Source organism: Engystomops pustulosus, chromosome 10 (assembly GCF_040894005.1).
Source record: "Engystomops pustulosus chromosome 10, aEngPut4.maternal, whole genome shotgun sequence".
Taxonomy (NCBI): domain Eukaryota; kingdom Metazoa; phylum Chordata; class Amphibia; order Anura; family Leptodactylidae; genus Engystomops; species Engystomops pustulosus.
In genome coordinates this window covers 99,291,538-99,308,889 of record NC_092420.1, presented here as the reverse complement: position 1 = coordinate 99,308,889, position 17,352 = coordinate 99,291,538, and the positions used below count along the sequence as shown (strand labels likewise).

Genomic DNA, 17,352 nt, shown 5'->3' with positions numbered 1-17,352 from the left:
GAGCAGGAGAAGCCTCTGACCCCAGAGGTCGGCAGGAGGAGGAATGGAGGGACAGGTCGTGGACTTTATCCCGATGGCTACGGATCTATTATAATCCTGAGATGTTTGTGTGATGACAAGCTCCACTGTTTCCCATCTACTTTCTGTATCAGATCCTCCGAGATTCCTAAATCTCTGCTCATCCTATAGGAAGCTTCATTGTTTACACAAGTGAACGACTCGTTGTAGCGCTGGTCATGTGATGCCATGCACCTGTGTGACATCACATGACCAGGGATATAATGAGCCGTGCACCTGTGTGACATCACATGACCAGGGATATAATGAGCCGTGCACCTGTGTGACATCACATGACCAGGGATATAATGAGCCGTGCACCTGTGTGACATCACATGACCAGGGATATAATGAGCCGTGCACCTGTGTGACATCACATGCCCAGGGATATAACAAGCCGTGCACCTGTGTGACATCACATGACCAGGGATATAATGAGCCGTGCACCTGTGTGACATCACATGACCAGGGATATAATGAGCCGTGCACCTGTGTGACATCACATGCCCAGGGATATAACAAGCCGTGCACCTGTGTGACATCACATGCCCAGGGATATAATGAGCCGTGCACCTGTGTGACATCACATGACCAGGGATATAATGAGCCGTGCACCTGTGTGACATCACATGCCCAGGGATATAACAAGCCGTGCACCTGTGTGACATCACATGCCCAGGGATATAATGAGCCGTGCACCTGTGTGACATCACATGACCAGGGATATAATGAGCCGTGCACCTGTGTGACATCACATGACCAGGTATATAACGAGCCGTGCACCTGTGTGACATCACATGACCAGGTATATAACAAGTCGTGCACCTGTGTGACATCACATGACCAGGTATATAACGAGTCGTGCACCTGTGTGACATCACATGCCCAGGGATATAATGAGCCGTGCACCTGTGTGACATCATATGACCAGGGATATATGAGCTGTGCACCTGTGTGACATCACATGACCAGGGATATATGAGCTGTGCACCTGTGTGACATCATATAACCAGGGATATATGAGCTGTGCACCTGTGTGACATCACATGACCAGGGATATATGAGCTGTGCACCTGTGTGACATCACATGATCAGGGATATAACGGGCTGTGCACCTGTGTGACATCACATGACCAGGGATATAACGGGTTGTGCACCTGTGTGACATCACATGACCAGGGATGTAACGAGCCGTGCACCTGTGTGACATCATATGGTCAGCGATGTAACGAGCCATGCACCCGTGTGACATCACATGACTAGGGATATAACGAGCCATGCACCTGTGTGACATCACATGACCAGGGCTATAATGTGCCGTGCACCTGTGTGACATCACATGACCAGAAATATAACGAGCCCTGCACCTGTGTGACATCACATGATCAGGGCTATAATGTGCCGTGCACCTGTGTGACATCACATGACCAGAAATATAACGAGCCCTGCACCTGTGCGACATCACATGACCAGGGATATAACGAGCCGTGCACCTGTGCGACATCACATGACCAGGGATATAACGAGGCGCTCACCTGTGTGACATCATATGGTCAGCGATATAACGAGCCGTGCACTTGTGTGACATCACATGACCAGGGATATGACGAGCCGTGCACCTGTGTGACATCACATGACCAGGGATATGAGGAGCCGTGCACCTGTGTGACATCACATGACCAGGGATATAACGAGCCGTGCACCTGTGTGACATCACATGACCAGGGATATTACGAGTCGTGCACCTGTGTGACATCACATGACCAGGGATATAACGAGCCGTGCACCTGTGTGACATCACATGACCAGGGATATAACGAGCCGTGCACCTGTGTGACATCACATGACCAGGGATATAACGAGCCGTGCACCTGTGTGACATCACATGACCAGGGATATAACGAGCCGTGCACCTGTGTGACATCACATGTCCAAGGACCATTTATAGAACTTCACAAGAACTAAACAATGAAGTTTCCTATAGAATGACAGCAAGCAGAGATCTAGAGAACTGTAAGGAATTGATGACTCCTTTAAGGTTGGCATCCGACACAGGAACTCACTTTCTAGATTCTGTAGAACCAATGATCGGGGGATCTGAACTGACCCTCTTCCGTGCGCCGCCAATCGACTCCTCTCAGGTAAAATCTGACTCGTCTCTGCTCATTGTCACATGACTTTGGGGGGGGGGATTTTTTTATATAGGTCCCAGTGTGAGATTTCACATGAAGGAGAGAATTGTAGAAAGGACATTGCATCGCCGCCTGAGGCTGGTGGTGTAATAGGGTAAATCTGATGACGGGTTCCCTCTAGATGAAGCAGAGCCGGTCCTGTAATATTCCTGTGCAGTTACTTAGCAGCGGCCGTGGCTTGAATAATCCCCTGTAACTTCTCATGGATTCTGTTACGATTGATCGTTGTCTAAAAATATCTGCATTAAAATGTAGAGCGTGCCGACTCATCGCCGGGCGAAAGTAACACGGAGAGGACGGACGAATCCATCGCCGTGATGCAGCTGAAGAAGAGCTGGGGGTGCGTCCCAATAGCAGCGCCCACGTCTAATCTCCACAGCTGCTATCTGGGTCGTCACTGCCAAACAGCGCTGGATGCTTCCTGTACCGTCACAATGTATCCGCCAAGATTCACTTGTGACTGGAGGAACGTGATACATTGTAACATCTGATGAATGATAACATAGAAGACCAATATGTGCAGTGGTCAGAAAAACTGACCCCCGCTTCTGGGGTCTATTGAGCTGTAGCAGGTGGGCACTACATGGCAGTATTATGTGACTGTTATTTGGGCACTACATGGCAGTATTATGTGACGGTTATTTGGACACTGTATGGTGGTATTATGTGGACTGTATATGGCAGTATTATACTGTGACGCTGTTGTAGCATTATATTGAATCTATGTGGCAGTATTATCCTGGATTTATATGGAATTATTATTATGACTTTTTCTATACGGCAGTATTGAAGTGCACTAAATAGCGGTATTATAGAGACTTTATACGGTAGATTTATGCTAAAGCTACACATTGCTTTTATGCTGGCTCTATATGGCAAATATATCCTGGCACTATATGACGATATTATTTATACTATTATGTTTATCATATATGACAGTATTATCCTGACACTATATGGTAGCATTATTTTGGCTCTATAGGACAGCATTATTTTGGCATCCTGTATTATGTTGACTATATAAGTCAGTATTATCCTGACACTGTACAGGGGGGCTTTAAAATGCAATTTTGATTGTAAAAGACCACATTATGGCGGTAATAATGTGAGGTATATGAGGCAGTTGTACCCTGGAACATTATGATGATATTATATGGACGGTATAGGGCAGTATTAACCTGATGCTGTATAGCCCTTTTTTCAGAGCTGTATAAAGTAGTATTCATCTGACATTATATGGCAGTATTCTGAGGACAGCATATGGCGGTATTATTTTGCTATTGTATATAGTGGTAATCCAGCGGTATAATGAGGTCTGTATTACAGTAGCACTGTAAGGCGGTATTATATGGACTGTATAAGGCGTATTATATGGAGTGCATAAGGCGGTATTATATGGACTGCATAAGGCAGTATTATATGGAGTGCATAAGACGGTATTATATGGACTGTATAAGGCAGTATTATATGGAGTGCATAAGGCGGTATTATATGGAGTGCATAAGGCGGTATTATATGGAGTGCATAAGGCGGTATTATATGGAGTGCATAAGGCGGTATTATATGGAGTGCATAAGGCGGTATTATATGGACTGTATAAGGCGTATTATATGGACTGCATAAGGCAGTATTATATGGAGTGCATAAGGCGGTATTATATGGAGTGCATAAGGCGGTATTATATGGAGTGCATAAGGCGGTATTATATGGACTGTATAAGGCGTATTATATGGACTGCATAAGGCAGTATTATATGGAGTGCATAAGGCGGTATTATATGGAGTGCATAAGGCGGTATTATATGGAGTGCATAAGGCGGTATTATATGGAGTGCATAAGGCGGTATTATATGGACTGCATAAGGCGGTATTATATGGACTGCATAAGGTGGTATTATATGGACTGTATAAGGCGGTATTATATGGACTGTATAAGGCGGTATTATATGGACTGCATAAGGCGGTATTATATGGACTGTATAAGGCGGTATTATATGGACTGTATAAGGCGGTATTACATGGACTGTATAAGGCGGTATTATATGGACTGTATAAGGCGGTATTACATGGACTGTATAAGGCGGTATTATATGGACTGTATAAGGCAGTATTATATGGACTGCATAAGGCGGTATTATATGGACTGCATAAGGCGGTTTTATATGGACTGTATAAGGCGGTATTATATGGACTGTATAAGGCGGTATTATATGGACTATATAAGGCGGTATTATATGGACTGTATAAGGCGGTATTATATGGACTGTATAAGGCGGTATTATATGGACTGTATAAGGCGGTATTATATGGACTGTATAAGGCGGTATTATATGGACTGTATAAGGCGGTATTATATGGACTATATAAGGCGGTATTATATGGACTGTATAAGGCGGTATTATATGGACTGTATAAGGCGGTATTATATGGACTGTATAAGGCGGTATTATATGGACTGTATAAGGCGGTATTATATGGACTGTATAAGGCGGTATTATATGGACTGTATAAGGCGGTATTATATGGACTGTATAAGGCGGTATTATATGGACTGTATAAGGCGGTATTATATGGACTGTATAAGGCGGTATTATCTGGACTGCATAAGGCGGTATTATCCTGATACTATATGGCGGTAGTATCGCTGCACACATCATCCTATCGCTTATGATAGTATTTAGTATTTCTTCAGGCGGCTTCATGTGATCATAGATGGGACAGATCCGTTACAGGGTCATCTCTCCAGCCACAGGGAAACTAAGGAGCCCCCCGGTGCAGAGGAAGCCCCAGCAGCTTACACTCCCGACCCTCCTACAGGGGTGATGAGGTACAGAATGTTCCATCGCCTGCCCATACAGATGAGGGTTTGTTACAATGTATCAGTACACTTTTATGTAATAGACCAAGCAACTGCATGAGCAGCACATGACCAAACAGTGAGGACTTAAAGGGGAAGCTGCTACATCATGGACAGACACTTAAGGGTGCACAGGTCCCCCAATGACATGACCAGTAGGGATCCCAGACCATCAACAGATAAGCAGGTTACCTCTTCTTAAAAAAACTGAACTTTATGGAATATCCCTTTAATTTCAAGGTATGACTTTCCATTTGCATATTATACACATCCCCTTTAACAAAACAATAAAACCACATTGTAAAATATAGTAACGGTATAAGATCAATAGATCTGCAAACTGAGCTGCAATACCAGGCCCGGCCTGCAGAGGGGGTGGCAGCATTTCTGCCTCTATAATTGTGTTTGTTATGTGCCGGGGGAGATGACAGATGAATGTTACCTTTTATTATATCACAAGCTGCTCCGACACACTGACACGACACACGCGCCGTCAGAGGCGACAGTGAGGGACGTACCGTTTTTACTGATGTCCAGCTCTTTCAGGTTGACGAGGCTGGCGATGGTTGCGGGCAGGCTGGAGAGATCGTTGTCGGGAATGCTGAGCTTGCGGAGAGCCTGACAACCGAACAATTGCTGTCAAGGAAACACATGGAAGGTTAGTGCACAATGTAACAGACGAGAGACGGCGCACCACAACTGCCAGCATGCCCTGCAACCAATAGCAGCACCAGGATACTAAATATACAGCTGCTATTGGCTGAAGCGTCAGTATAGCACATGTGGCATCTAGCACCGAGCGCTGCGACTTCTTGACTCCACAGCGCCGCACACTATAAAGTGGCCGTGCACAGAACTGCAGCCCAATCACACTGACCATGTGACCAATGAATGTGACATCATCAGTGTCCCCGCAGCACTGACTCCACATCTGCCAATCACTGGGGGTGAGATTGTCACCTTAAAGGAATTTACCATCCAAATCCATCCTGATAAACCCGGGACATTACTCATAGATCCAGGCACCGGGACTGTGGGATCTTCTTATATTTGTTATCCATGACCTCCTTCCTTCTAATATCAACTTTTATAATTATGCTAATGAACCAGATCCCTTTCGTGCTGTAGCTTCACAGGCAGTTACACTGTCTCCTCCTTCCCCTGCTCAATCAGCACTTCTACTCCTTCTGCCTGATCTCACACAGTGTGAAGGAGGATGAGCACCTGCACAGTGTAACAGCCTGTGAAGATACACTACGGAGGGGCAACATACACAAAGTTATGCCTACAAATCGCTTTAGGGATAATACCCAACACTGGCTACAGAGAGCACAGAGCCCAGCAGTGTGAGATCACATCCCTAATGTACATCCATATATCACAGTCCTGCTGCTACTAACAACATACACAAAGGTCTGATTACTCATCTCTCCAGGGACTATACCTAATAATGGTTGCACCTGCTGACAGGTTCCCTTTAAGCAATAACACAAAGTGAGTGACATGAGAGAGACTGAGATCAGAGCAGAGATTGTAGTCACAGCTTAAGAACATGATGGTTCACCCATCCCCCGAGCACAGTATATAGTATATACTCACCTCCCCCAGTCATGCGTCTGTGTCACTTGTAAAAGAAACTTCCCTGATTCTCCTTTGTTTCCTGTGAGATCAGCGCTGCCTGCGCTGCATTGTGCTTGTACGCAGCCCCGCAGCTCGCTGCACTCCACCCGCCACAGGAGCAGCAGGACGCAACGCGCGGGCGGAATCCATTGTTACCTTCATAGCGACACTCACATAGTAACATCAGTCTCCAATCTTATATTCTGGCAAATGCTCAAGGACACACGAGGTCATGGCCTCAGATCTGACAATAGGGATTCAGGGACCTGAGGTTTGTCACCAGCAGGTCCTGTATTATACCCCACAGCTGCACTCACTATTCTGCTGCTGGTGCAGTCACTGTGTACATACATGACATTACTTATCCTGTACTGATCCTGAGTTACATCCTGTATTATACTCCAGAGCTGCACTCACTATTCTGCTGCTGGTGCAGTCACTGTGTACATACATGACATTACTTATCCTGTACTGATCCTGAGTTACATCCTGTATTATACTCCAGGGCTGCACTCACTATTCTGCTGCTGGTGCAGTCACTGTGTACATACATGACATTACTTATCCTGTACTGATCCTGAGTTACATCCTGTATTATACCCCAGAGCTGCACTCACTATTCTGCTGCTGGTGCAGTCACTGTGTACATACATGACATTACTTATCCTGTACTGATCCTGAGTTACATCCTGTATTATACTCCAGAGCTGCACTCACTATTCTGCTGCTGGTGCAGTCACTGTGTACATACATGACATTACTTATCCTGTACTGATCCTGAGTTACATCCTGTATTATACTCCAGAGCTGCACTCACTATTCTGCTGCTGGTGCAGTCACTGTGTACATACATGACATTACTCATCCTGTACTGATCCTGAGTTACATCCTGTATTATACTCCAGAGCAGCACTCACTATTCTGCTGCTGGTGCAGTCACTGTGTACATACATGACATTACTTATCCTGTACTGATCCTGAGTTACATCCTGTATTATACTCCAGAGCTGCACTCACTATTCTGCTGCTGGTGCAGTCACTGTGTACATACATGACATTACTCATCCTGTACTGATCCTGAGTTACATCCTGTATTATACTCCAGAGCAGCACTCACTATTCTGCTGCTGGTGCAGTCACTGTACATACATGACATTACTTATCCTGCACTGATCCTGAGTTACATCCTGTATTATACCCCAGAGCTGCACTCACTATTCTGCTGCTGGTGCAGTCACTGTGTACATACATGACATTACTTATCCTGTACTGATCCTGAGTTACATCCTGTATTATACCCCAGAGCTGCACTCACTATTCTGCTGCTGGTGCAGTCACTGTGTACATACATGACATTACTTATCCTGTACTGATCCTGAGTTACATCCTGTATTATACTCCAGAGCTGCACTCACTATTCTGCTGCTGGTGCAGTCACTGTGTACATACATGACATTACTTATCCTGTACTGATCCTGAGTTACATCCTGTATTATACTCCAGAGCTGCACTCACTATTCTGCTGCTGGTGCAGTCATTGTGTACATACATGACATTACTTATCCTGTACTGATCCTGAGTTACATCCTGTATTATACCCCAGAGCTGCACTCACTATTCTGCTGCTGGTGCAGTCACTGTGTACATACATGACATTACTTATCCTGTACTGATCCTGAGTTACATCCTGTATTATACTCCAGAGCTGCACTCACTATTCTGCTGCTGGTGCAGTCACTGTGTACATACATGACATTACTTATCCTGTACTGATCCTGAGTTACATCCCGTATTATACACCAGAGCTGCACTCACTATTCTGCTGCTGGTGCAGTCACTGTGTACATACATGACATTACCAGTGCTGCCTCTTATGAATATTAATGAGGATATTTTTGGTCTTGAGTAATGATCCGGCAATCAAGGAATTCCATCTTCTTTATTAGAGGTAAATTACCTTCTCTGTGACAATGCACGGGGCGCACGTCAGCTCCATTGTCACAGCTGTTATCCACTACGGCTGAGAGCGCGTCAGGCCGCGGTATGATGCACGGATCGATATATACTGAGGCCCAGAGAAATGAAGAGCATCTACCACATAATTAAAATATAACAAACCGCACTCTGCGGGTCAGCACTGAGCAATGGGGGGCACGGTGTCACTTAGAGGGGGAACTTAAAGGGAAAGCTGAAGATTTAAGAATCTGTTGCATTGCAACAGCTGAAGAGAGATTTGCCTAATTAAACAGCTGTTAACACAAGTGTTAACATTTGCTTTTTGTAAACACAAGTGTTAACAGCTGTTTAATTAGGGAAATCTCTCTTCAGCTGTTGCAATGCGTTTTTAAATGCGACGTGTGAACGCACCCTCACTCTCAGGATAATAAGATGACTCTGCCCTCCTATGATAATGAGATGATTGCGCTGCATGTACAGGCAGTCCCCGGGTTACATACAGGATAGGGTCCGGAGGTTTGTTCTTAAGTTGAATTTGTATGTAAGTCGAAACTGCATATTTTATAATTGAAGTTCTAGAAAAAAATGTTTCTTTTGCCCCAGTGACAATTGAAGTTTCAAAATTTTTGCTGTAATTGGACCATGAATTATCCATAAAGCTTCATTACAGACACCTTACAGCTGATCAGTGCAGTCTGGGACTATAGTAATGTATCCAGAGAGGTCACTACAGGTCAGAGGGGTCCGTCTGTAACTATGGGTCGTCTGTAAGTCGGGTGTCCTTAAGTAGGGGACCGCCTGTATATAACATTTGGAGGCGCTGCATGTGCAATATCCCCCACCGGGGCCTAGCCTTTTCTCGGGGCCTGGAGTCAGCCGGGGCCCGCAGTACCTGAGTGGCTGGCGGTTGCGGCCTAGGCACGCTAGTGTCACGGTGCTTGGTATGGGGAACCGGAGGGCTGTCCTACAGCCTGGCAGGTCTCCAGCAGGTGGTGTTGGCAAGAAATATGGAGGGAGAGGCTGCTATAGCGGTTCTCCCTGGGGCAACCCTTTGGGGTCTGGTATATGAGTCCCAGTGTGGTGGACATGGTGCCTGTGATGATGGCAGCCGTAGTAGCAGGGACCAGACGGAGGCAGACGTTGAACAAAAATAACTTACAGTTCTTTATTGGAACCGACAGGAACAGTAGCAACGTGGATGTGGATATAGATCCATAGGTGTAAATACTTAGGTAATTCATGAGGGTAATTTGATGGGCACATAGACCAAGTGTCGATATAGTTGGTACAAAGTGCCCAAATAAGCTGTGTAAGGATGAAACCCATTGCTGGGTAGTAGTCTCTTACCAGTCTCCGGGAGCTGGGGGAGAATGTGTCCGGAGTCTTGTGCGCGCGTTGTGGCGCTTGAGTTTAAATGCCCGCCGGAGTGTCAGTTGGACGGGGATGCGCGAGGTGTGCGCATGCGCGCTGGGTGACAGGAGCGGGTGACGTCACGGGAAGAACCTGAAGTCATGTGGGCGAGTAGGATCGTTGCCTAGGTGAGGTAAATAGACAGGAAGCGAGAATCAACTCCTAGACTCCAACCGGCTTAGTCCCCTGCGTTTGGAGATCACATTGAAGCACCGGCTGCCACAGACCTTTGACATTGCATACGAACACTGGAGTTGTGCCTTGTTGAGCACAACTCAACCAGGTGAGCAAACTAATCTACCATACCAAATATCCCCAATCCAACAATACTACCCTATGAGCGCTTCTTGTTTCCACTATTACCCTCTATACTTTACCGGCACTCTTAATTGAGCACCGGATCTATCACTGGCTTCCACCCAGTTTCTAGCTGCTCTAGGCAATCCGTACCGACAGTACCCACAAGATGGATTACTGCATCCAGAGAGTCCAACAAAGAGAGCTTCTCATAGCTCAATGGATCAACGACCAACCAACATCGAAATCAACCCATGAAAACCACATCCAGGACACAACAGGGATCTCCATCTCAGAACTCCTGAAATTATTCCACCATTTGGAGAAACTCCTGAAAGACGAGACCCAGCATCATCTAGATGCACTGTTTCTGAAACTGTATCGCAAAGAGGGTTTGGTCCCTCGCGGGCTCAGAATCAGAACTGAATGTTGCTTTAAAAACGATATACAATTCCAGAAAGAATGGGATACCTATCTCCTTGATTGTGCAAACAATCTAATAGATAGGTTGATCACGAAGAGAGAAGAACTTACTAATACCCTCAACCGAGAGATATCTCTTTGTCACCAAACTCTCGATATTCACCGATCACACTCTGATTTTACTAAATTTGATAGACTTATCACTAATAGAATCCTTTCCTTTGAAAAAGAGGGAATCAAAACTAAACTCAAAAAACTAAAACGAGATAGAGATGATTTCCAGACAGGTAACATCAAATTTTGGACAACAACCAAAACCAATTCCACAACTGCAGACTGCCATACCTCCAATACTGATTCAGTTAACAACCCCATCAAATCAAATCAGTCCAATAGACGACAAACTACAATACACACAAAAAGAAGTCACCAACCATCTCCCTACTACCAACAACCTTCTCATCCTCAACATAACAAACCCAGAAATATATTTATCAACACCAAAAACAAGAAACCTAAACATACGAATACTGAACCAACACTAACGACCATGGGTAATCCCAAAGTACGCACCGTGCTCTCTATCCCAGTTCAACCACTCAATAATCAACACCAAACTTCCACACAGAACGGTCCCACCTGTCCAATCTCCACTACTCCCTCAATTGACAATATGGACACCCCACTCTTTTTCACTCCCCCCATTGCAAACATACCCCACCAATTGGAAATGGGCCAACCTCTGGGCCTACCACCAACGACCTTCTGCTACATCAATCAGACCACTTCCTTAGACTTCACCACTCATGAAGTCACCATCCCAATAACCCACTCTCCACTAGATACCACTGAATTAGATTTGGATATTCCACTAACTCCAAACTCAGCGCCCTATATCCCCCTGCCGGAAACCCTAACCCCGAAGAACCCTCTTGGGAAAAGTCCACCGAGACCAAATACTATTCACCATTTTTTTCACCAGGGCTCCATGAAAAGCCAAAAAAGAAAAAATGTAGAAGAGGATGCAGAGGAGGTAAATCCAAACCCAAATCCCATTCTGCTAGAACCACAAGTCACCATACAGAAAACCAAAAAGAACAAGAAACTAAAGTAAAGATATTCAATCTTACACCCTAAACTCAAACGAAATTTCCCTCCTCACTAAAGGTTTATCATTCTGTCCAACTACAAAATTTAGCGAATTTGATCTTTTCAACGATCTTCACTCCTATATCAGGAAACTCACCCTTACCCGCCATTTCAACATTGAAGCAAACAAAGCATCTAAAGTAGAACCATCCTCACAGGAAGACTCCACCAAATCCGCTATAATACCCTCGACTGACGTTCCTATGATTCAAACAGGCCTCAAACCAAAATCAAAATTTTATCCCACACACCATCGAGGTAGTCACATTGAGACTTTCCTTTCTATGGTAGAAAATGAGTTTAGAAATATCAACAATAACAATAACAAAAACTCAAAAGTGAGCCATAACTTGAAACCCTCAGAGAGATCAGCCCTCAAAAATCTCACCAACAACTTTGATTTAGTCATCCGCAAGGCGGATAAGGGCGGTGGTATCGATATACAAAATAAAGAAGTCTATCTCTCTGAAGCTTCCAGAATCCTCTCAGAATATTACGAAGTATTATCATGTAACCCAATCAATACATATGCCATAGAAATGAAAGCCCTAACACTGGGCATCATCACCAAGAAGGAAAGAGCTTATATATGTAGAAGCCCCAGTCACGCCAACATTTTATCACCTCCCAAAGGTGCATAAAGATGTTACCAATCCAATAGACCGATAATCTCTGGAATATCGTCCCTGACCTGTAATCTATTACTATGTAGACACTCTGCTTCAGAAACATGTCATCAAACTCAGATCCTATCTCCGTGACACCACTAGTGTCTTATTAACACTTCAAGAAGTTAAATGGGAACCCTCATTTATGTGGCTATCACTCGATGTAGCCGCACTATACTCCAATATTCCCCACCAAAAAGGCATAGAAGCAGTCAAATATTACCTTTACAATGACCCCACCATGCCTGAGATACAAAGCGACTTCATCCTTGAAGCTATCCATTATATACTTACCCACAATTACTTTATGTTCCAAAATACCACCTATAGACAAGTTAAAGGAACGGCTATGGGGACACGTTTTGCCCCCAGCTTCGCCAATCTGTACATGGGGAGGTTTGAGGAAGAATATATTTATAACAACAAGTTATGGGATCATAACATCGTCTTATACAAGAGGTATATAGACGACCTTCTACTAATCTGGAAAGGTTCCCCAACCTCCATCGAACAGTTCATCAAGTATCTCAATAACAACAATTGCGGCCTATCTTTCACGGCCAATTTCTCTCCAGTAGAATTAGAGTTCCTGGATCTTCATCTCTCCTCAGAGAACAACCAAATTTCCACTAGAACATTTTTCAAACCAGTAGATACTAACAGCTATTTGGACTACAAAAGTGCACACCACAACAAGTGGAAATCAAATATCCCATTTAGCCAATTCAGGACGATTCGCAGAAACTGCACAGATACAAATATGTATAAACTACAAAGCCAACTCCTAAAAAAGAGATTTAAAGAGAAAAACTTCCCTCAACCTTTGGTCGAAGCAGCCTTTGACAGAGCCCTTTCCCTCACTCAAGCAGAGTGTCTCAAACCGTCCACTAAAACAAAAAAGGACTCCACAACTACAACTAATATCCCAGCCTTCATCACAAACTACAATATGAACCATCATACCCTCACCAATATTTTCAAAAAATATTGGCCTCTTCTCCTTAATGACCCCTTTTTGAAAAAAGATCTATCAAGACAACCGAAAATCATATATAGAAGATCCCAAACACTGAAGGGCTTACTAGCCCCGACCAAGTTACGGATTAAAAAGGAAAGAGCCAGACAGCTAAGCCTTCTTCCACACACGATAGGCAGTTACAAATGCGGTGGCGCAAATTGTAAATGCTGTCTCAATATCCAACATAGGAAAAAAACCTTCACCAGCAACCAGACTGGGGAGATATTTAAGATCCAACAATTCATTAACTGCGCCTCCACCTTTGTAATTTACCTTTTAGAATGTGCTTGCAGGCTACAATATGTTGGCCGAACCTGTCAGAGTTTAAATATAAGAATGAACGGACACAGAAGTAAAGTAACAAACGGATACACAAAACATAGTGGGGCAGATTTACTTACCCGGTCCGTTCGCGATCCAGCGGCGCGTTCTCTGCGCTGGATTCGGGTCCGGCCGGGATTCATCAAAGCAGTTCCTCCGCCGTCCACCAGGTGGCGCTGCTGCGCTGAAGTCCGCTGGAATGCCTCGAAATACACCGGCCTATCCAGGATGAAGGTGAGTGAAATTTTCGCGACACAATTTTTTTTTAAAATGCGGCGGTTTTTCCGAATACGTTGGGTTTTCGTTCGGCCACGCCCCCCGATTTCCGTCGCATGCATACCGGCGCCGATGTGCCAAATTCTGATCGCGTGCGCCAAAAACCGGGGGCAATTCAGGTACAATCGGCGCAAATCGGAAAGATTCGGGTAACACGTTGGGAAAACGCGAATCGGGCCCTTAGTAAATGACCCCCAGTGTCTCCAGACATGCTCTAGCGTGCCACAATAAAGACTTTGCCATTTTCTCCTTTTTTACCTATTGAAAGAATCGCAGAAACACAACATGACCGCTTTCAACGGCTAAGAAAAAGAGAAATGTTTTGGATCTTCAAATTAAACAGTCTGCACCCAGCAGGCTTGAATGAAATGTTTGAAGACAATTTTTAAAATTAAAACTTTTTAACTCCCTCCATGACCCCGCCCCCCCCCGATAGGATTTTAATTTCTTATCCATTTTCCACATTTCCACTTCCATAAATTCTGACATAAATTAGCTTTACTACCATTCAATTTCCAACCACCATCCCCTATCCCAGCTAGTGATCATCCACACACGACATATATATATATATATATATATATATACATCTTCACAAGTCTCATTAAATGAGACATCACCCACCAGATTCTCACTTCCTGTCTATTTACCTCACCTAGGCAACGATCCTACTCGCCCACATGACTTCAGGTTCTTCCCGTGACGTCACCCGCTCCTGTCACCCAGTGCGCATGCGCACACCTCGCGCATCCCCGTCCGACTGACACTCCGGCGGGCATTTTAACTCAAGCGCCACAACGCGCGCACAAGACTCCGGACACATTCTCCCCCAGCTCCCGGAGACCGGTAAGAGACTACTACCCAGCAATGGGTTTCATCCTTACACAGCTTATTTGGGCACTTTGTACCAACTATATCGACACTTGGTCTATGTGCCCATCAAATTACCCTCATGAATTACCTAAGTATTTACACCTATGGATCTATATCCACATTTATTTATAAATTTTAATTATATACAACCATCTAACCGTGACTATTCTTATGTAATCTTTCATTTTTATATGTTTATTCTATGCACTGGTATATTCTATGTAACCGTGTGTAATCTTATGTAATCTTTCATTTTTTTATATATATATACCCTTTATATGGCTTATATTAATTATTTATATGTGCTTGGAAATTGATCCCACATTTGTATATAGACCAAATAGGTCTACAACCAAACCCATCCTATCACCATTAGGCCATCCTTGAATTGTTTCGGAATCGATTCTATTTATTTATTTATCTATTTCATTTATTGCTTTTTGTATTGTATCATTATCTATTGCATCATGTATTGTACCATTTTATACTCCTTCTCCCCCCTTTTATGTACACTTGTTTTTTATTCCTTACCAATTTTACAGAAGTTGTTCACTTGAAAAAGGGGACCTGTGTTCCCTGAAACGCGTTTTGATGATCTGTGACCTATTCCCTTTATCTTAAATAAATCCTTTTGGAGAATACCCATATCCAGTCTTGTTGTGCGCCTACCGCTTCCACCCCACCTTCGACTCGATGTATAACATTTGGAGGCGCGGCATGTATAACATTTGGAGGCGCGGCATGTATAATATTTGGAGGCGCGGCATGTGTAACATTTGGAGGCGCGGCATGTGTAACATTTGGAGGCGCGGCATGTGTAACATTTGGAGGCGCGGCATGTGTAACATTTGGAGGCGTGGCATGTATAATATTTGGAGGCGCTGCATGTATAATATTTGGAGGCGCTGCATGTATAACATTTGGAGGCGCTGCATGTATAACATTTGGAGGCGCGGCATGTGTAACATTTGGAGGCGCGGCATGTGTAACATTTGGAGGCGCGGCATGTGTAACATTTGGAGGCGTGGCATGTATAACATTTGGAGGCGCTGCATGTGTAACATTTGGAGGCGCGGCATGTATAACATTTGGAGGCGCTGCATGTGTAACATTTGGAGGCGCGGCATGTGTAACATTTGGAGGCGCGGCATGTATAACATTTGGAGGCGCTGCATGTATAACATTTGGAGGCGCTGCATGTGTAACATTTGGAGGCGCTGCATGTGTAACATTTGGAGGCGCGGCATGTATAATATTTGGAGGCGCGGCATGTATAATATTTGGAGGCGCTGCATGTGTAACATTTGGAGGCGCGGCATGTATAATATTTGGAGGCGCGGCATGTATAACATTTGGAGGCGCTGCATGTGTAACATTTGGAGGCGCGGCATGTATAACATTTGGAGGCGCTGCATGTGTAACATTTGGAGGCGCGGCATGTATAATATTTGGAGGCGCGGCATGTATAACATTTGGAGGCGCTGCATGTGTAACATTTGGAGGCGCGGCATGTATAACATTTGGAGGCGCTGCATGTGTAACATTTGGAGGCGCGGCATGTATAACATTTGGAGGCGCGGCATGTATAACATTTGGAGGCGCGGCATGTATAACATTTGGAGGCGCTGCATGTGTAACATTTGGAGGCGCTGCATGTGTAACATTTGGAGGCGCGGCATGTATAATATTTGGAGGCGCGGCATGTATAATATTTGGAGGCGCTGCATGTGTAACATTTGGAGGCGCGGCATGTATAATATTTGGAGGCGCGGCATGTATAACATTTGGAGGCGCTGCATGTGTAACATTTGGAGGCGCGGCATGTATAACATTTGGAGGCGCTGCATGTGTAACATTTGGAGGCGCGGCATGTATAACATTTGGAGGCGCGGCATGTATAACATTTGGAGGCGCTGCATGTATAACATTTGGAGGCGCGGCATGTATAACATTTGGAGGCGCTGCATGTATAACATTTGGAGGAGCTGTATGTGTAACATTTGGAGGCCCTGCATGTATAACATTTGGAGGCGCTGCATGTGTAACATTTGGAGGCGCTGCATGTGTAACATTTGGAGGCGCGGCATGTATAACATTTGGAGGCGCGGCATGTATAACATTTGGAGGCGCTGCATGTATAACATTTGGAGGCGCTGCATGTATAACATTTGGAGGAGCTGTATGTGTAACATTTGGAGGCCCTGCATGTGTAACATTTGGAGGCGCGGCATGTATA

General features: G+C 44.7%; 1 protein-coding gene across 9 annotated transcripts in view; it reads right to left on the bottom strand.

Annotated features, from left to right (window-relative positions):
- Positions 1-17,352, bottom strand: part of LRRC7 (leucine rich repeat containing 7) — a 221,160-nt gene that overhangs the window by 90,455 nt on the left and 113,353 nt on the right. For all 9 annotated transcript variants that reach the window (XM_072128545.1, XM_072128537.1, XM_072128540.1 and 6 more), the window contains one exon: positions 5,624-5,741. In XM_072128545.1, coding sequence (XP_071984646.1) covers positions 5,624-5,741 — 118 coding nt within the window. The remainder of the gene's footprint in view (positions 1-5,623; positions 5,742-17,352) is intronic.